Source organism: Danio rerio, chromosome 20, assembly GCF_052040795.2.
Source record: "Danio rerio strain M-AB ecotype USA chromosome 20, GRCz13ab, whole genome shotgun sequence".
NCBI classification, from domain to species: Eukaryota; Metazoa; Chordata; class Actinopteri; order Cypriniformes; family Danionidae; genus Danio; species Danio rerio.
The window spans coordinates 44,590,400-44,612,389 of NC_141040.1; the positions used below are offsets into that span (position 1 = coordinate 44,590,400).

At 31.1% G+C, this 21,990-nt stretch overlaps 1 protein-coding gene and 1 long non-coding RNA gene across 10 annotated transcripts in view; one reads left to right on the plus strand and one right to left on the minus strand.

Annotated features, from left to right (window-relative positions):
- The window catches only part of smpdl3a (sphingomyelin phosphodiesterase acid like 3A), a 42,344-nt gene that overhangs the window by 12,962 nt on the left and 7,392 nt on the right, over positions 1-21,990 (minus strand). For 4 of the 9 annotated variants that reach the window (XR_015517616.1, XM_087296787.1, XM_087296789.1 and 1 more), the window contains 2 exon segments: positions 20,425-20,549; positions 18,257-18,393 (listed from right to left, as the gene is read on the minus strand). Coding sequence is in view for 5 of the 9 variants with exons in the window: in XM_087296787.1 (XP_087152913.1) it covers positions 18,257-18,393; positions 20,425-20,549 (262 nt within the window). In the remaining 4 variants the exon portion in view is untranslated. 9 annotated transcript variants of the gene reach the window in all.
- LOC147839429 (uncharacterized) overlaps positions 1-21,990 on the plus strand; it is a 382,751-nt gene that overhangs the window by 508 nt on the left and 360,253 nt on the right. Inside the window, exons 2-3 of the long non-coding RNA XR_015518819.1 lie at positions 112-213; positions 4,716-5,642. This is a non-coding gene — a long non-coding RNA (uncharacterized LOC147839429). The remainder of the gene's footprint in view (positions 1-111; positions 214-4,715; positions 5,643-21,990) is intronic.

Here is a 21,990-nt window from a genome sequence, read left to right on the forward strand (position 1 = left end):
AATTTTATTATGGCCCTTTCTACACCAAGCCTTTCAAAACAAATGATAAATCACAGAATTAATCTCCAGAATAATTCCTAAATAATACTTTAATCAACCAATTTATTAAAGGTTCAGATGATACTTTGGGCCAGTGGATAAAACAATGGATGATCAGCATGGAAGGCAGAGTAATCTGTGAGGGTGAGCATGCACACTGGAATTCCTTCAAAGGTAATATGTTTGCACTTACAAATTTTTAGTTTTTAATTTAGCATGAGGACTTCATGGAATAGAATATTGTTATGTCCAACTTGTCACATGTGTGTTTGTGTGTATATACTACAAGTGAAAAGTTTGGAATCAGAAATATATATATATATATATATATATATATATATATATATATATATATATATATATATATATATATATATATATATATATATATATATATATATATATATATATATATATATGTCGTATAATAAGCTTCTTGTGCTCACAAAGGCTAAACAATACTGTAATAGAAACAAGGACAAATACATCAAAAACTGTGATATAGTGAAATGTCAGTTAAATAGTATATATTTATCATAAACTAATTAAATCATGTACTGGTATTTTATTGTATTTAGTTTAAAAATGTGATTCTTGTATTTTAAAGTTAAATTTTGATCATCATTAAAAATACTAGTCCTCAGTGTCACATAATTCTCATGGTGCTTAATATAACCATCTGCTAAGAATAAACATTTATTGTTGTTGTCAGAACTTTGTGAAACAATACAATACACATTATTCATTCATTTTCTTTTCGGCTTAGTCCCTTTATTATTCCAGGGTTGCCACAGCTTAATGAACCGCCAACTTATCCAGCACATGTTTTATGCAGTGGATGCCCTTCCAGCTGCAACCCATGTCTGGGAATCATCCATACACACCCATTCACACACATACACTACGAACAATATAGCCTACCCAATTCACCTGTACCACATCTTTAGACTTATGGGGGAAACCAGAGCACCAGGAAGAAACCCACGTGAACACGGGGAAAACATGCAAACTCCGCACAGAAACGTCAACTGACCTAGCCAAGTCTCGAACCAGTGACCTTTTTGCTGTGAGGTGACAGCACTACCTACTGCGCCACCACGTCAGTACACATTATACAATACTATTTCAAAGTACCACTGAAAATTAATTACTTTTACTCATCAAACTAAATTGTTCAAGCATGAAAGTAAATTAGACAATGCGGTGGCTCAGTAGGTAGTGCTGTCACCTCACAGCAAGAAGATTGCTGGTTCAAGCCTCGACTGGGTCAGCATTTCCGTGTGGAGTTTGCATGTTCCCCTTGTGTTCGCGTGGGCTTCCTCCGGGTCCTCCGGTTTTTCCCACAGTCCAAAGACATGCGATACAGGTGAATTAAGTAAGCTAAATTGTCTGTAGTGTATGAGTGTGAATGAGAGTGTATGGGTGTTTCCCAGTGATGGGTTGCAGCTGGAAGGGCATCCGCTGCTTAAGACATATGATGGATAAGTTGGCGGTTCATTCCGCTGTGGCGACCCCAGAAAAGGGAAAAAGCCAAAAAGAAAATGAATGAAGGAATGAATAAAAGTAAATTAATTTTTTATAATGCAAAAAAGATTAAAAAAAAAAAATTACTTATTTTTTTAATCAAACAATGGTAAAAGAATGTATCAGTTTCCAAAATACTTTGAAGCTTTTTTTTTTTTTAGCACTGATCATTATAAGAATCAATATTAGTGGTTTTGTACCAATAATATAATGATTTCTTAAGGATCATGTGACACTAAATTAAATGTGAAACTAAGTTCAATAAGAAAAAAAATAAAAATTGAAAAATTTGAATTATTTAAATTGTGTAGTAACTAGGGATATAACAAAATTGTAAATACTGTCATACCGCAATAGTAATTTTTTTCAATATTAGCGTAGGCGCATGACTCAATAAAACTATATTTCTGAGAAAAGTTTGCTTAGGCGAATGAAGCGAAAGGGAGGTAGCAGGAACTACAATTCCCATCAGCCCAGGATGATTCCCATCATCCTTTGCGGTCTGTTGTCGCTACAGATCCAGTAATGCGGAAATGGAGTGTGCTGCTAGTAGCGGGGAATAAAAAGAGCTGGAAATGATCGAACCTAAAGTGGGTTTCAAATCAGATGTTTGAAAGCATTTCGATTTCTCTCTAAAAAGATACAAGAAAGGAGAAAAGGTGACAGACAAATAAGAATGCAGTATGCAGGCACTGCCAGACTGTGGTGAAATATAGGTCGGGGAATACGACTAAAAACAGTCATGGGGACTGCAGAACACTGCACACTTGTTAGATTGATGCAGACATTGACTTGTACCGCAAAGAGACCTCTATCTCACTCATGGCTTGTCCTCTCAAGTGGGGGAAAGACAATGCACAACGTTACCCACTGCTGTCAACCTTGGCTTAATCATATCTCTCTGTCCCAGAAACCTCAGTCCCAAATGAGAGGGGGTTTTTCTGTTGCAGGGGACATGCCCAGAGATCCCAGCTTTTACCAGATTTTAGTTATATGATCATTTTCCTTAAAAAACCCATCTCTATCTAAGTGAGTGAGTGATTAAATGTTGAATGTGATGAGTTTTCAACAATACTAAATTGAAACTTTATATATATATATATATATATATATATATATATATATATATATATATATATATATATATATATATATATATATATATATATAGTTTAATAGTTTTTTGTTATTAAAATTAAAAAATTGAAGTTCCTGTTTCGAAACTTACAGATAGATGGCTAATTTGTATGTCATTGATATGTTCAGTGCTAAGGTAAATAAACACTTTTGGGACTTTTTTCAAGTCTTTTCATTAGTTTTGTTTTTTCCTGTAAATTATTCAATAAGTTTGCCATTCATACTGAGGTATTATCGTACAGTGAAATTCTGATACTGTTACATCCCTAGTAGTAACACTTTAAAATTCAACATTTTTACTTTATTTTTGATCAAATAAATGCAGCCTTTGTGAGCAGAATAGCCTTTTTAAACATGACCTCTAAAAACTCTGTCCTTCAGATTAATATTTTGAATAGAATGCTTTACAATTATATATTTGTGCATAAACATTAGATTAGTCAAAGCCAAAATTGGAGCTAATAAACTTAGTACACGCCAGTGAATATTTTGAATATTTTGATGAAAAATAATATTTATTGATGAATAAATACATCTTTAATAATAACAGGAATAACAGGAAAAAAATATTACTCTGTTTAATAAAACTGTTTTGTTTAAATGCACCAATATATATTTGTCTATATTCACTGAGGAATTTATACAAATATACATTTTTTAAAGGGGCTGTTCATTTATGCTGAACACTATATGTGGTGTGTGTGTGTGCGTGCGTGTGTGTGTGTGTGTGCGTGCGTGGTCAAAATTATTAGCCTCCTTGATTTTTTTTTCTTTTTTCAATATTTACATATTTATGATTAACAGAGCAAAGAATATTTCACAAAATTTCTGATATTATTTCTCCTGGAGAAATTTTTTCTGATTTTAGCTAGAATAAAGGTAGTTTTTTTTTTTTTTTTTTAAACATATTAAGGTCAATATTATTAGTCCCCTAAAGCAATACATATTTTTGATTGTTTATAGAACAAACCATCGTTATACAATGACTTTAATTAACCTAATTAACCTAGTTAGGCCTTTATATGTCACCTTAAGCTAAACACTAGTATTTTAAGAAAATATAGGCAATTATTATCTGCTGTCATCATGGAAAAGATAAAAGAAATCAGTTATTAGTTTTTACAAATTAGTTATTAAAACTAGTATGTTCAGAAATGTTGAACAAATCTTCTCTTTGTTAAACAGAAATTGGGGAAAATATATATATATTATATTATATACAGTTGAAGTCTGAATTATTTGCCCCGTTTATTTTTTTCCCCTATTTCTGTTTAACGGAGAGAATTTCTTCAACACATTTCTAAACATAATAGTTTTAATAACTCATCTCTAATAACTGATTTATTTTCTCTTTGTCATGATGACAGTAAATAATATTTGACGAGATATACTTCAAGACACTTCTATACAGCTTAAAGTGACATTTAAAGGCTTAACTGGGTTAATTAGGTTAACTAGGCTGATTAGGGTAATTAGGCAAGTCATTATATAGCAATGGTTTGTTTTGTAGACTATCTAAACATTATATAGCTTAAAGGGGCTAGTAATTTTGACCTTAAAATGAATATTTAAAAAGTAAAAGTCAAAATAAAACAAGACTTTTTCCTGAAAAAAAAATATTATCAGATACTGTGAGCATTTACTTGCTCTGTTAAACATCATTAGGAAAATAATGAAAATAAATAATTCAAAAAAAGGGGCTGATAATTCTGACTTCAACTGCACATAAATAATAGCAAATAGGGACTTAAACTATGTACACACCCGTCACTGGTGTTGTTCAAAAATCAAACATTTTAACATTTGAATGCCCTTTTCATGTCTTTAATCTTCATCATATAATAATAACCTTTTTTCAGGGAAAACCATTTTAGTGCTGCAAAAATGCATGTGCTTTTTCACTAAAATTTTCTTTCAGAACAGAAAATCACTTTTGCAGATAGTTTATTTATTTTTGTAAGTCATACAGTTTTAAATACCTTGTTCACAGAAAATCTTTTATTCTTATTATTCAGATGCTTTGCTGGCATAAATCCAGAGAGGGGAACCAAGGCTGTGAGAGGAAATGTGACGTCAAAAAAAACTGGCAAGACAGTTCAGAAGAAGACCATGACTGTAAACCCCAAGGTTTCAAACCTTTTAAAGAAACTAATGGACTTTGAATGGGACTTTATTTAAAATGCAGCTAGCTTGCACCCCCCTACCTTTGCAACACAGAGGCCTTTTTTTCTTTATTTGCTGAAGCTCATTTTGGGGCTATAAATTTTTTATATTTTATATCCAAGACTCAATTGTAAAGTGGCTATTTATTAATTTTTTCTATGACATTCGGTAAGTTGCTTCTTGATGTACAATGCTGAATACAATCTTAACATTTCTGGAGAACTTACAATTTTTGCCTGTTCTTTGGCTTAATATTTTCACAAACACAATGCAGATTTCATTTTGTGTTGTTTGAAAATAAAAATGTGAAATATAACTTGGATTTATTTCTCTTTTTTAATCATTTTAATCTGAAATAATATGGTTAAATATGGATTGTAATTTAACAGCTTTATGCTTCTAAATAACAGATGCATGCTGTAGATAAAATGTAAAAAAGGTAGGGCACTGTATTTTTACATTAGAATAACAGTGGTATGCTGTATCTTACAAAACAGTATCATGCTGTTAATTTAAAATGGCAGGGCACTGTATTTTTACAGTTCCATAACAGTAGATTACTGTGGCTAAAAAAACTGTATCATGCTGTTAATTTAAAACGGTAGGGCACTGTATTTTTACAGTTCCACAACAGTAGAATACTGTTGCTAACAAAAACAGTATCATGCTGGTAATTTAAAAAACGGTAGGGCACCATATTTTTACAGTATGATAATGGCAACCACAGCTGCCAGTAGATTACTGTTTTTTTACAGGGAAATTTTTTACAGTGTAGCAACGTAGTGTTACGGTCTCATAATCCCATCAATGTCCAAACATAATTAAAACACAGTACGACTCAAGAAATAACACAGGAATGCAAGTTAATCCTGATACAGCAGGCAATGCATTCTAAGGTTTAATCGCTCGGTTGTCTTTGACAGCCGAGGGTCCGCAGGAATCGCCTCATGGCTTGCGACACAATGCAAGCCACAAAGAGAAGCTATGGTGAATCAGTTTTTAAACAGAAAGTAACTTTTCCCAGGACTAATGTTTGTGGTTTCAACAGAGCCGTTTACATGTGACTCCTAATGCAAACGTCTGCATTGAACCTGACAAAAGAGCTTTCGAGATGAAAAGGAAAGAAGAAGTGGCTTATGGCCTTCTGTGCTGAGTGTGCACTCGCAAGAGTCACATTTCAATAAGCCTGAAATAAACTGACAATGGCAAAACATGTACTACTGATATTATGAAATTAAGTAAAAAAAAAAAAGCAAAAAGCAAACTCGTTTTTTTTTTTTTTTTTACTGAAGAAAGAACTATCAGGAGAGCTTCTGTCCAGTTTGCTGTTACATAGTGATCATTCCACAATGTATAGAGTGATTTAAAGTGATTAGTTATTTAATTTGAAAAAGAAAAGAAAAAACGAGAGTAACTTCTAAAGACAAAATATAATTTTCATTATAGGTGCTAAGCAGTTTGGACAGAACTGTGTGTAGGTATAATGTGTCCACAGTCATATTCGGGTGGTATAAAGAAAATAGGTCTCTTTTTTTAATTTCCTGAAGTTAAAATAGGATCCAAGTCCCTCCCTATTTGAAGCCCACCGCAACGTGACGTAGGAGAAGTTTTATTTTGTACATGAACATAACAGATATCCATACAACAGTGGAAATTAACATGTATCCTATCAACTGTGCAAAAACAGTGCAAAGCTAAACACACAATATGTGTGTGTCTGTGTGTACTTGCACTTTGTATATACACGGTGTGTGACTCATCGCAAAAAGGTTTGAATTAACTCCACAACAAATACATCAAATAATCATTGGGAAAGTTCTTACTGTACTATTTCACACAAACGTTACGTGAGATCTACTTCCTTCATGTCTGTCACTGTGCCGTTTATCTGACACTGCCGAGCCAGAGGTTGAGGCACACACTGACAGGCATGTGGGAACAGTGCACGGGGAAAACTAGTATTAAAGACACAGGCCACAAAAACAGCCACAGTGTGTTCAAAGCAGAAAATCCCAACATTCTAAAAGGTATAATAAGTAATTTGATGGGTGTTTTGAGCTGAAACTTTACAGACACATTCTGGAGACACAAAATACTTGTCTTAAATCTTGAAAAAGGGTAAAATAGTTGCCCTATAAAAGCAACAAGTTGACTCTCCTTAAAAAAATACATAAAACGGTTGCAACTTAAAACCATTAAGTTGACTTAAATAAAATTTTATAATTATGGGTTTTGCTGGGACTTTAATTTCTGTATGTTGATGTATTTCCAATCTAAAAACACTCAAATAATTAATTTTGCTGCCTGTTCAAACTACTTATTTAAAATTAGCTGAAACAACACAGGTGACACGGTGGCGCAGTAGGTAGTGCTGTCACCTCACAGCAAGAAAGTCACTGGTTTGACCTTCGGCTGGGTCAGTTACGTTTCTGTGTGGAGTTTGCATGTTCTCCCCGCGTTCGTGTGGATTTCCTGTGGGTTCTCCGGTTTCCCCCACAGTCTGAAGACATGCTGTATACAGTAGGTCAATAGGGTAAGCTAAATTGTACGTAGTGTATGAGTGTAAATGAGTGTGTATGGATGTTTCCTAGAGATGAGTTGCAGCTGGAAGGGCATCTGCTGTGTAAAACGTGCTGGATAAGTTGGCGGTTCATTCTGCTGTGGCAACCTTGGATTAATAAAGGGACTAAGCCGAAAAGAAAATGAATGAATGAATGAAACAAAACAATTCTTGAGAAATATTTTTGGGGGGACAACTTAATTCTTTTATGTTCAATCCACTTCAATTTGATTAGGTAACTTAATGGATTTGTGTTGTGACAACATAAATCGTGGTGAACCCTGCATCTTTTACAGTGAAGAATATTGAGAAGGGCGCAGGGCTTTCTTTTTTCTTATAGGAAAATAACAGTAGTAGGGGCGTGGTTAAAAAATTGTGTCAGAAACTGTCAAACTGATGTCAACAGAATAACTGCGATGCACCTCAAACAATGGAAGCAAATGGTCAAACTTTAACAAAAATAAATAAATGAACTTGCTTGGATTAATTGTTCACCTAAATAATAACAATGTGCGCTAGCAATACAAAGACTTAATTTTGAAAAAGTAAAGTCAACTAATCACTTTTAAAGCAATGGGTTTACACATTTCTAAAGTAAAACTAACTAATCGCTTTTTTTATAATTAGATTTGGTTTCATTTCTGTAACTCAGAGGAAAAAATCCAATTTTAACAGCATCACAAGATTAAAGAGGACAGAGATTCAGTTAGACGACTCATTCTCTACATAAAGTCTACTGCAGACCTTATTTATTAATACAAGCCATCTGTGCTTGTGTACTCAGTGTGTGTTAAAATGTGAATGAAGCACATGTAACACTGCACAACAGGATGCTCAGGACCATTATTAATTAAAGGTAACATTCAGTTTCTTACACAGACGGTTTGTTTCGATTCATGAGATAGCTGTTTAATGTTATGGAGTCATAGACATTCATTTTGTTTTATCTGTAGAGTAAACAACGACTCTCAAGATGTCAGTGGCCATTGAATTTTGGTTCTCAAAATTTGTTCTGAATATCATTCAGAAAGGAGACATGATGGCTCAGTGGTTAGCGTTGTTGCCTTACAGAAAGAGGATCACTGATTCGAGTTGGACCAGTTGCCGTTTCTGTGAGAAGTTTGCAGCTGGAAGGGCATCGGCTACATAAAACGTATGCTGGATAAGTTGGCGTTTCATTCCGTTATGGCGACCCCAGACAAATAAAGGGATTAAGCTGAAAAAAAAAATTATCTACTATTTCTTTAAGAAAAAAGTAAATAAAATGAAAATTACAATTAAATTTGACATGAGACGGTTGCAATAGTTGTTAGTTACTTTTGTACGCTATTTACATGCAGCTTCTTATCTTAAAGCAAATCAGACTCTGATTGGCTCTCAACATTTTTATCAATCCTAAACTAGAAACAAAAATCTAAAAGTGGTGCATCATTATCATTATTATGATGTGTACTTCATTTTTTTCCTGTATTGTCATTGTAAACATTGCTTTTGCAACCTTCACTGAGATTATCACGCTTATTATTCACTGAAAAACCCTACAGGTAATAACACAAATATCATTACATTTTTTAATATGGTAACACTTTACAATTAGGTTGTATTAGTCAATGCTATCTGTATTCATTAGCATGAACATACATTTATAACATTATTTATTCATATTTGTTAACATAATTTAACAGTGGTTCAGTAAATGTTGAACTATAATTAATAAATGCTGTACAAGTATTGTTCATTCTTATTTCATAATAGCAAATACACTTATGAACTCTTGTTGTAAAGTCTCATGAAAGCAACTTATAAAAGCAGTAATGAAGTGAACAATCTTAATTTGTAGCACTGAACTCAATGGAGAACTTTTCTGGGAAGATCTGTTAGGGTTTTAACCTATTAATTGACAAACATAGCTTGAAACAAAATACATTTTGCTGCAAAAAAAAATAAAAATAAAAAAAAGATGTAAGAAAAAATCACATGGGGATTTCTGGGAACACAGTGGAGGCTTGTGTCAGCAAATTTCTACATAACGCTATGCTGATCTCACAGAATTCACACACGATCCATATTAAAGAGTTTCCAAGGAAACAAAATTATAGCACACAGAAAATTGTCAGCTAAAGCTAAATAAGAAAATCACATCAGATTTTAAGCTTTCAAGTGCATAAAATAAAATAAACTAAAATAATGAATTTACATTAAATTAATTAATTATATATATATATATATATATATATATATATATATATATATATATAACTACATTACATAAAATTTTAGATGAAATAAAAAATGATAATTTAATTAATAAAATAGAATAAAAGTATATTAAATAAAAAATTTAAATAAAACAATTTAAATTTAAAATAAAGTAAAAAATACATTATTTTATTATTTTTTAATGAACGTAAAATAAGAAAAATAAAATGATAAATCAAATTAAAAATGAAATAAAATGACATTAAATTTAATTTAAAATCAAATAAATAAAATAATAAAATAAAATTACATTTAATTACATTTTGAATTAAATGTAAAAAAATTAAATACATTTTTTATTTGATTTAAAATTAAATAAAATAATAAAATTACATTAAATGTAATGTTCAATTATATGTAAATTATAAAGTAAAATTTAAAATAAAAAACAACATATTGAATAAAATAAAAATAAAGTAAAATTATATTATAATAAATAAAAATGTTAAATAATATAAAACAAATACAATTAAAATAAAAAAACTTACATTATTTTATTTTAAATTTATTCAAAAAAGAATTAGTAAAATAAATTAAATAAAATATGAAATTACATTGAAAAATAAATTACATTTAAAATAAAAAAAAAATAAAATGATAAAAAATTACCAAAAAAATACATTTTAAATTAAATTTAAATTCTTTTTTATTAAAAATACATTTAATTTAAAATAAAATAAACCAAGAAAATAAAATTACATAAAATTCAATATTTAATTAAATGTAAATTAAATTTTAAATAAAAACAAAATAAACTAAATAAAAATTAAATAATTTAAACGATAAAATAAAATATATTAAATACAATTTTTAAATAATTTAAAACAAATTAAATAAAAAATAAAAAATTACATTATTTTATTTTACATTTATTCAAAATGAATTTGTCAAATAAATTAAATAAAACAATAAATCAAATTGAAAAATAAAATTACATTAAGTTAATTTTAAAATAAAATAAATTAAATAATAAAATTACATTAAATTTCTTTTTGAATTAAATGTAAAAAAAATTAAACAAAAAATAAATCAAAAAAAAAATTACATTAAATTCAATTTAACACAAAATTTAAAACCAAAAATAAATGAAATTATAAAATAAAATTACAATAAATAATTTTTCAATAAAATCTTTTAATTAAATTGAAAATAAAATAAAAAATAAAAAGTATGCAAATTCATAAAACGAATTTTAAAAAATTATATACTGTGTGTATATATATATATATATATATATATATATATATATATATATATATATATATATATTATAAATAAAGATTTTTAATGGCTTACATAACTACGCTGCATAAAAGCAAGTCCTTCATAACAGTTTCAGTCGTAAACTCAATCAACTGCTTTGTACCGTAATCCTAAACGCTCATGCAGTTGCTGCCTCGACTCATCAAATTAAGCAGCATATTCAGTAAATTCCAGTGCCCTGCAGTCTGCATGCTTACACAACCAGCGCTGCTAATCCACAGCTTAAACAGTACAGTGGGTTAAACAGACCCATCAAAGACTGAAGCCGGCGTAATGAGGCCCTGTAATCAGTGGAAAGTCTCTAGCATTGACCTGCCCTGTTACAGCTCTTTAGCTTTTAAAGTAGACACGGGACTGCCAGACCAGCTGAATATATGTGACAGTAATAACTAGGTAATCGGCCAGTGAGTAATCGGTTATGACTAGAGCCTCATATTTGGACAGCAAGAGACACTCGATAGGGAAAACAGATCTGGAGAAACTTGTGCATTTGTCACGAACTGGTGAATTTTAATTGATCTGATCTGAGTTTTGAAGTTTAAATCTTTAGATAGTAATTTAAAAATCATTATGCAAAATATCTCTTTTTAGTTGAGTTAAACATTTGACTCTGCTAATAGACATTTTAAAAACATAACACTGACTTAACAATAGAATAAATATATATAAAATGTAAATAAAAATAATTATATAATAATTATATATACAGTGCTCAAGCCATGTTAGTACACTCCTCACAAATCTCTCTTTTATATGAATATTTTCTAAGAAATACTTTATAATATTATATTTGTGCATTAGATTAGTCAGTACTGAAACCAAATCTGGAGCTTATCTAACAAAATAACTTACTATAATGGGCCAAAAACTAGTACACCCAAATTTATGTTATAAAATAAATAAATAAATAAAATCAAGAGAATTAAAATTTTGTAGTTTAATTATTATTATTATTATTATTATTATTTTATTATTTTTATGTGTTATCTTTCTATTTATAAAGATGTTTGGTAACATGGCAAAAATTTATTTTATTAAATATATCTGTTTAACAAATTTGTTTCAAATGCAGCAAAGTATATAACCTATTCACTGAGAAATGGACAAATGTATATCCAGTGTATATACAGTAAATATATACAGTTGAAGCCAGAATCACTAGCCCTCTTTTTTATTTTTTAAATATTTTCCAAATGATGTTTAACAGAACAAGGACATTTGCACAGTTTGTCTGATAATATTTTTTTCTTCAGGAGAAAGTCTTATTTGTTTTATTTCAGCTAAAATAAAAGCAGTTTTTATTAAAAAAACAAAACAAAAAAAAACCATTGAAAGGTCAAAATGAATAGCCCCTTGTAGCTATATTTTTTTCTATAGTTTACAGAACAAACCATCGTTATACAATAACTTGCCTAATTACCCTAACCTGCCTAGTTAACCTAGTTCAGCCTTTAAATGTCACTTTAAGCTGTATAGAAGTGTCTTAATAAATATAGTCAAATTTTATTTACTGTCATCATGGCAAAGATATATATTACTCAATTATATACACGAGTTATTAAAACTATTGTTTATAAATGTGTATAAAAATCTTCTCTGTTAAACAGAAATAGGGGGAAAAAATAAACAAGGGGGCTATTAATTCTGACTTCAACTGTATATATATATACCAATTTTTTTACATATACCAACCATATTTTTCCATTATAAATAAAATAAAACTCTTTATAAAGTGTGCCAATGTCAATATTATAAAATTGTTGTTCCCAAAAATATATTGAACATATACAAAAACAAAGCACAAGGCAAACAGAAACCAAAAAAATAAATAAAAATACAAATTTAATGACATATTCTTCAGACTGTGTACAAATATAATTATCAAAATACTTGTTATTATTATACTTTTCACACTCAAAAGATACCTAACCTAAATAAACAAAAACATTAAGGTAACACTTTATAACAAGGTTCAATGAATTAACCTTAGTTAATGTACAGTATCTACTAACATAAACAAACAATAAAAATGCATTTTATTCATTCCTGTTAATGTTAGTTAATGAAAATAAAGTTAGTTAGTTAGTTAGTTAGTTATTTTTGAATTTACTGTTGATTATCAAATGCAGAGCAAAAACTGGTGGCCTCAGGTCTTAGAATATAGTAAACACAGTAAAGTGTTTTAATGCACACACACTATAATCTACTATTTTACTCTCCATTTAAAAGCCATAAACCTTATTGCACAGGCCTATCTACAGGGTTAAAGCGGTCAACTGATGATCAACAGTAAAAATGACAAATTTTAGCTTTTCCCAACATGGAAAATCACCATCAATCAATAATGCATAATTATAGTGTCATGGGTTTGCAATCCAAAAATGCTGTTATAATAGAAGTCAAATAAATAAGAAACAGCTACAAACATAATGAAAAGGTAGTACATTTGAACAGTACACGGCTTTACAATACATTAGTAAATGCTGAACTATGATAAATGCTGTATAAGTAATGTTCATTTTTAGTTCATGTTAGTAAATATATGAACTAACTAAACATTAAAGTGTGGCACAAATGAAATGTGTCAACCTCATGACATTTGTGTTCTGAAAACTAAAACATGAGTCCAGTACTCTCTGTACCAGCACAGCTTCTCCACAAAGGTCCAAGAAAGGAGACAAAACTCTCAGAGATTTATGCTGCTGTCAAACCACTGCCCACCTCAGTACAGCCCAGTGGCCCACACTTCAAAACACCCCATCACTCCTTTAGCGGAGGGCAAATATTGACCCGTACCGTTACAGATGAATCTCAGATTGGCAGAGCACTGATGAATGCTGATTACAGCATCTCAGAAACTCAAGAGTTTCAGCGGCGCCTGCTTCATCTCCGACTCAACTTTTTGACTCCTCAATCCATTACAAAAACCAAAGAGTCGAATCAGAATGGCTCAGCAAGGGGCCAGAGAAAGTATAGGCGGGGCCTCTGGACATGGGGTACGGTACAAAACCACTGTAAAGTTAGTTTGACATTCATTAGACATTCGGTTTCAAACCAATTAAATTCTTTGCTCCTGCTATAGTTTGAGCCAAGAACATTGTCAGATTGATATAAATATGTGCCCTTTATGTTGCACAAGGCTTAATGTCTCAATTAAAATTTTTTTATAAACTATTCGAATTAATTAAACAATTAAATCATATGTAATTATACAATAAAACTAAAACCAAAATGTTTATAAAAACATCCTGGTTAGTGCACAAGACTTTTTGGAATTAGCACTTTATTTATTTTATAATATAATAATTTTTAAATAACTTTTAATGTAAATATGGTAAAAGTTGATTAAAGTCTGACACAATTTGACAAAACATTCAAATCAACTCTAAAATCTGTCTAAATATTATTCTCTATGATGCACAAGCTTTGTTTTTACAGTTATGCCTTTGCTGATTTTATATACAGTACTGAATCCATATTTTATTAGGTTGAATACACTTGTAAACACTTGAATGAATTAAACTCTGAAATCATTTGACATAAATAATTCAAATCAACTCAAAATGTGTCTAAATATTATTCTCTATGATGCACAAGCTTTGTTTTTACAATTATGCCTTTGTTGATTTTATATACAGTAGTGATTCCCTATTTTATTAGGTCGAATACACTGTAAACACGTAAATGAATTAAACTCTGACACCATTTGTGATAAAATATTTAAATCAACTCTAAATTTGTCAAAATATTACTCTCTATGATGCAAAAGCTGTTTTTTATAGTTAAGCCTTTGATGATAAAGAGTAATGAATTCATATTTTTAAGGTTGAATACACTGTAAACACTTAAATGAATTAAGCTGAAATAATTTGAGATAAATTATCCAAAACTCTAAATTTGTCTAAATATATTTCTCTATGATGCACAAGCTTTGTTTTTAGTTATGCCTTTGTTGATTTTATATAGCATACTGAATCCATATTGTTAGCATATCGGATAGACTGTAAACACTTAAATGAATTAAACGCTGACATCTTTTGAGATAAAAGGTTGTGGGTTCAATCACAAGTCCAGCTCTCCAACCATTAGACTATGACAACTTTGATCTTTTTGACAAATGGAAAAGAAAAAGTGCTTTATTTGCAAATGTTTTATGCAATATTCCAGTTATGCACAAAAGTTTAGCATATTTGGATGAAAATATAGCTGATATCAAGTGTTATGTAAGTTACATTGGGTAAAACAAGATTCAGTGCACTTAAAGAATTTTGCAACTGAAACAAACCTTAAATTGGCTGACTGAGATGCACCACAAGCTCCTGTTGATTCTTTGATGTCAGAAAGAAGCACAAAAAACAAGAACTAGTCTACATTCAGGTCACATAGACCAAAGACCCAATTAAATGTATTTAAAAAGTAAAAAAAAAAAAAAAAATGTAAAAGTATTTTTCCCCTAGTGATCGTTTAGGCCAGCATTAAACAAACAAACAAAAAAGATTTAATATGTTTTATAAAGTCGTATTTGAACGTCAGATACAATAAAGTATTAAATGCATTAAAATCAATTTAAAACTCATTTATAAACGGTTTGTTTATAACAAAACATATAATATGATAACATATCTAAACCCTCATGGTTCCACAAAAGTAAACAAAAAAGAGAAAACTAAGTGCATTAATTAAATAAATAAATAAATCTATTTAAATTTTTAGCAGCACAAAAACAAGTTAAATTGCATGTTGAGCTCATTTAAAAGTCCATAGAAAATTATACATAATGATTTCTCTCAACTACAAAATAAGCAAAGTATAAAATAAATTCATATTTCTTTTAAAAATGTCTTATAAAGTGCATTAACACGTTTTCATGAGTAAATTTTTATAAACACTCAAGAATCATGTACTGTTTCACGCTTTACTTGAAGAGGGTGTTCATAAGAGGGAGTTCATCTTTATAATCATGATTTTATGCATGCGTATACAAACGGTCATTAAGCGTTATTTGATCAGTTATGTCATTTTAAATGCCATGGTGACATTATTTAAAATGTCATGACAACTTGACATTACCATGCATAACTTGTCATAAATCTGTCATCAACATGATTGTCAGAAGGCTACAATGATTGGGTCATTATTATTTTTCTGACCACTTTTATCATTTAAAATTTTCAATAAATGTGTTAATACTCTATCAAATAACTTCATTTCAGCGTTAATAATATTTTATGACATTTAAAGGTCCCATGAAATAACTTTTTTTTTTTATTGATGTTAGTATTAGTGTTGTTCATTTTTAAGATATGTTTATTAGCTAGTGTGCTCCTAAACAGTGACAAAATTTGCATTTAAAAGAAATTAAACTAATATAAAGCTTGTAATTTGTCACTTCCGCCTAAATGGATCAACGGTTTTATTCTCGTCAACTCATACAGTTTCACATCACTATGATGTCTATCAGATGTTGGATTTTGGATGCCATATCTGACGAATAAATGCCAGTATTTGACGTCAATATGAAGTTGGTTTAAGATGTTGGCTCGACATTGGATTTTGGTTACTTTCTAACACACCCTAAAATCAACCAATTATCAATGTCATTTGACGTCGATATTGAACATCAAAATACCGTTGTTCTTAGACGCTGACTAGACATTTAGTTTTGGTCACCTGACAACATGACCTAAATCTAACCTAATATTAACTTATGATGTTGTGTGCCTGCTGGGCAATATAACTAAACGCACTACAGAATGTTATGTTTACACACATCCACAAACTACATGTAAACGCATCAGCTTTTTAAAGCGTTTTACTCACTACTCGAGTATTTTTGAAAGGGCTACTTTTTACTCATACTTTGAGTAATATTGACAACAGATACTTTTACTCTACATTTGCACTACATTTTTAGGCAAGTAATGGTACTTTACTTACGTATGATTTTTCAGTACTCTTTCCACCACTGCTCAAAGGTGACATCCTAAATTAAAACGAATTTATTAAAATGAACTAATTAAAATGACAAAACTGAGTGAATGACACTTGAGTCTATGGCTGTTTCTCAATACCAAGTACACAAAGTTTGGACTTCCATCCTTGGAAGTTCAGACTTTCCAATTTCAGACTTGGAAGAGCGAACTACAGAAGACGTGAGGACACAAGTCAAGTACTTCTTCAAATGGAACGGCAGTGTACTTTATAACTTCACTTACCACACCATAGATTCATCGGTTCACTTTACATTAATTAATTACGTCATGGCAGTTGAGTCTATGTCAGTTGAGATTATAAAGGTTTCATGACAGTCTTATGAACACCCAAGTAAAGCAGTGTTGCTCAACTATGTTCCTGGAGGACCACCAGCTCTGCACATTTTCCATAGCTGCGTCCCAAATGGCACACTAAACCTTATGCACTTATGCATTATGTACTTATGTACTTACACACTCAACATGATAGTATATGTATGTAGTGTCGTCCCAATGGGCACACTAATGTTTTTTTACTAAGCGAAAATTCAAACCGTTTCCCTGATGACGTTTGACGGTTGCCAAATCAGTGAAATAAACGACCGAATTATCAAATAATACCTAACGTGAGTATTGCCGCATTCACCATCGGGAGGCGCAATAATCACTCTCATAGGAGAATTTTGCTTTCACCATCTAAAATAAATAAAGTTATCCAACATGTGCATCCGATAGCTCCGCCCCTTCCGCTACGTAAGCAAACCTGCGGTCGTTGAGTGCATGAATGAGTGCATCATCCGGATAATTAAAGTGCACTTATTATTTTTAGAGTTTTCAGTGTGAACACACTACTACTATTTATACTACAAAATGGCGTAGAATAGTGCATAAGTATGCGATTTGGGACGCAGTTCATGTCTCCTCAAGCAAACACACCTGATTCAGATCATCAGCTCATTAGCAGAGACTGAAAGACCTGTAATGGGAGTGTCAGACAAAGGAGACATCCAAAACATGCAGTGTTGGTGGTCCTCCAGGAACATGAAGAAGAGTGTTACCAATTAATCTTTAAATATAAAATGTTCCCTGATTAGAGTCGATCAAGTTGCTTCAAAAATGATTTCCAAAAATGTTTCAAATCAAGTTTTTCAGAATTGTATCATCACCTCAATCCTACTGTCTTTTGTCAATACACTGCGAGTAGCTCTCTCTATCCAAATAGTGTACAGCACAAACCTGAATTGTCTTGCAGTCACCCTCACATCTTGCACTTATGTTGTAGCTAACCATAAAATTGCTAAAATACTTGTCAAAGGCCTTGCTTTGTGGCTTTTCAAACCTAAGTGCGAGTTCCTGCAAGCTGCCTGGCTGAATGTCATCGATACCAAACGCCTCAGTCATTATGTATTCCAGCTTCCACCCGGACCTTTGCTCCAGGTTTGCTTCAGTGAGATTTAGATAGAACTGCCAAATATCCTTTGGAGGAAGAAGAAAAAAAGAAAGAGAGAGAGTGGTGATGAGAAGAGATGCGATGGAAGAGCCAACACACTTTGAGCTGACACCTTGATTAAAACACAGCATGTAATTAGACCTGACAGCATCATTAATCATTCAGAAACAGGAGTCGCTCTAGCAAGAGAAACTAAGACCTTACACACAAAAGACACTTTCTCATTTGTTTGAATTAAGCCAAACATTTAGAGCCATGCTGTTCATAATGTCAGAATTAAAACATGCCATTTTTAGACATTGTGGTAATCAGGATTTTGGTGGGATTTTGAAAAGTCTACAATTAATAAAATGTGTAAGTTGTTGTATTACAGATTGTTTTTTTTTTATATGTGATGAAGCAAAACTATTCAATTCATTTTAATTCATTAATTTTCCTTCAGCTTAGTTCCTGATTTATCCGGGGTCGCCACAGCGGAATGAACCACCAACTATTCGGGTAAGTTTTACGCAGCGGATGTCCTTTCAGCTCAACCCAGTACTGGGAAACACCCTACATACTCACATTTACTCATGCACACATACACTACAGCCATTTTAGCTCATCCAGTTCAGCTAAACTGCATATCTTTGGACTGTGGTGAAAACCAGAGTACCTGGAGAAAACCCACACCAACATGGGGAGAACATGCAAAGTCCACACAGAAATGCCAACTGGCCCAGCCGGGACTCGAACCAGCGACCTTCTTTCTGTGAGGTGACCGTGCCACCGTGCCATCCATTAATTCAACTCAATTCAAGTTTATTTGTAAAGCAGCTTTACAGAAGGTTCACATTATTACATTACTTGTATAATAATCACAACTAATAGCTTTTAACAGTTTAAGGTGTTTTACAAAAACACAGTTAACCTGCAGTTATATAATATATAGGTGATGTCTATGTGTACATGTTCAATGAAGTGCATTGCTAAAATAAACTACAATACTAGTAAACATAATTAAATTATGATCTACTGAATTTCTATTGAGGAAATGCTCATGACAAATTATGATACATTAAAATTGCTACATTAGAAAAACTACAATTGTGGACCAATTAAACTGAAAACTGTTTTACTTTATTGTTTGTATCGGTGCAAAAAACAAAACAAAAAAAAAACAGGTTTAATTAATTTAATATTCTCTAAAAAATTATTGCAAGGTTTTTATAGCCCATGCAAATGCAGTACAGAATGAATGCATTAGACATTAAAAAACATCTGGATTTCAAAGTGCGTCAAAATGACTAGTTTTTACAAGTAAATCCCACTAAAATAGTCAAAACCACATACAGTTGAAGTCGAAATTATTAGCCCTCCAGTGATTTTCTTTTTCAAATATTTTCTTTAAGGAATTTTTCACAGTTTTTCCTATAATATTTTTTTATCTGAAGAAAGTCTTATAATTTGTTTTATTTCGGCTGGAATAAAAGCAGTTTTTAATTTGTTTTAAACCATTTTAGGGTCAATATTATTACCCCCCTTAAGCAATATTTTTTTTTTAACAAACAACTGTTATACAATGACTTGCCTAATTAACTTATCTGACCAAGCCTTTAAATAGCACTTTAGGCTGAATAGTCTCTTGAAAAATATCAAGTCAAATGTTATTTACTGTCATCATGGTAAAAATAAAAGAAATTATTAAAACTAACGTATTCATAAATGTGTTGAAAAGATCTTCTCTCCGTTAAACACAAATTGGGGAAAATATATATAGTGGGGCTAATAATTCTGACTCAACTGTACCTTTTCAAATATGTAAGCCTTCAAAAGACTTTAATTCACTCAATTTACTGTGTTCTAGGGCACTGATATGTGTCTTTCACTAGTCCAAATATTATCTGCTGTATTACGACAGCAAATGAGACCAATATTGTGATATATAGTAGGTCTTCAATTTCACTCATAGTGATCTTTAAAAAAAAAGTCTGATGAAACCTGTCGAAACACTGTTAATAATTCTAAGCATGTTCTACAGAAAGTAAATAAATCAGTAATAGTTTGCAGACACCTACCAGCAAAGTATAACTGTCAGGTTGGTAGAGATATGCACGCACACCAGGGTTGTTTGAAAATGGCTCTGATTGACTTTTGATGGGTGTAACAGCAGGAGTGACAAATATGGAGTTCACAGGTTTACCTTAAAGAAAATCAGAAATGGTGAAAAATTCTGTAAACAAGGTGTAAAGTTCTGTCATCACTTACTCCCCATCCACTTGTTTAAAGTGTTTGAGTTCTGTATTCTATCACAAAATTATATTTTGAAGAAGAATTTTGGAAACCAGGAGACACCGACTTATATGGCATTCCACAGACTTCCATTTATGACAGTGATTACCAGTTTCTAACATTCTTCTAAATATATTCTTTTGTTTTCATCAGAAGAAAGACTCTTTAAGGTTTAGAAGCACTTGAGGATGAATAAATAGTACACGCAGACTGAATGAATGTGAAAGTGTCACAATGGTGAAGTATTGTGTACAATTTTAAAGCTAGTTCTTTGTAGTTCTCATCAAAAAGCAATTCTAATAAAATTACCAAATATCATTTTAATAAGCATTTTAGCTGTTAAAACATTTATTATTATTTAAAGGTTAAAAACAAAATGTAAAAAAATCATTGCTCTCTTTTTGGAATAATTGCTCTTTGTAATCTGGTGTTTAAATGTGACATTCAGAGCTAGTTAATGCCGAGTATAACTTTTTTTTTCATTCATTTATTTTATTTTCGGCTTAGTCCCTTTATTAATCAAGGGTCGCCACAGCTGAATGAACCACCAACTTATCCAGCATATGTTTTACGCCCTTCCAGCTGTAACCCATCACTGAGAAACACACATACACTCTCATTCACACACATTCACTACTGACAATTTAGCTTACCCAATTCCCCTATAGCGCATATCTATGGACTTGTGAGGGAAACTGAAGCACCCGGAGGAAACCCAGGTCAACACGGGGAGAACATGCAAACTCCACAAAGAAATGCCAACTGACCCAGCCAAGGATTGAACCAGCGACCTTCTTTCTGTGAGGTGACAGCGCTACCCACTGTGCCACCGTACTTTTTTTTTTACTTTTGAATACAAAAAAAATGTATGAATTTTGTTAGAATTTTATTATTATTTTATGCACTAATATTTTAAAGAAATACAAACCCTTCATTAATATTTTTATACGTTTATACAATTGTATTTTTATACAAACCCTTCATTAATATTTTTTTAATACTTCATTAATACTTCATTCATATTTTTATTTTATATATATATATATATACACACATACACACACACACATATATATATATACAGTGGATATTTTGCAGCAACTGTATAAAATGCAGGGTTCCACACAATTTATTCATGTTGTCTCAACTTAAACACCCAAAAGTTTTAACAAATGTATGTGGATTGAACTTAAAAACATTAAGTTGTCCCAATGAAATCTCAAGAATTGTGTTGTTTCAGTTAATTTTAATTGAGAGGTTTGAACAAGTTAAAAAATATATTTTTTTGGAGTGCAGTAAGTAAATATTCAATTCAACCAACCAAAAACAACTGCAAAAAATTTTTCTGTGTT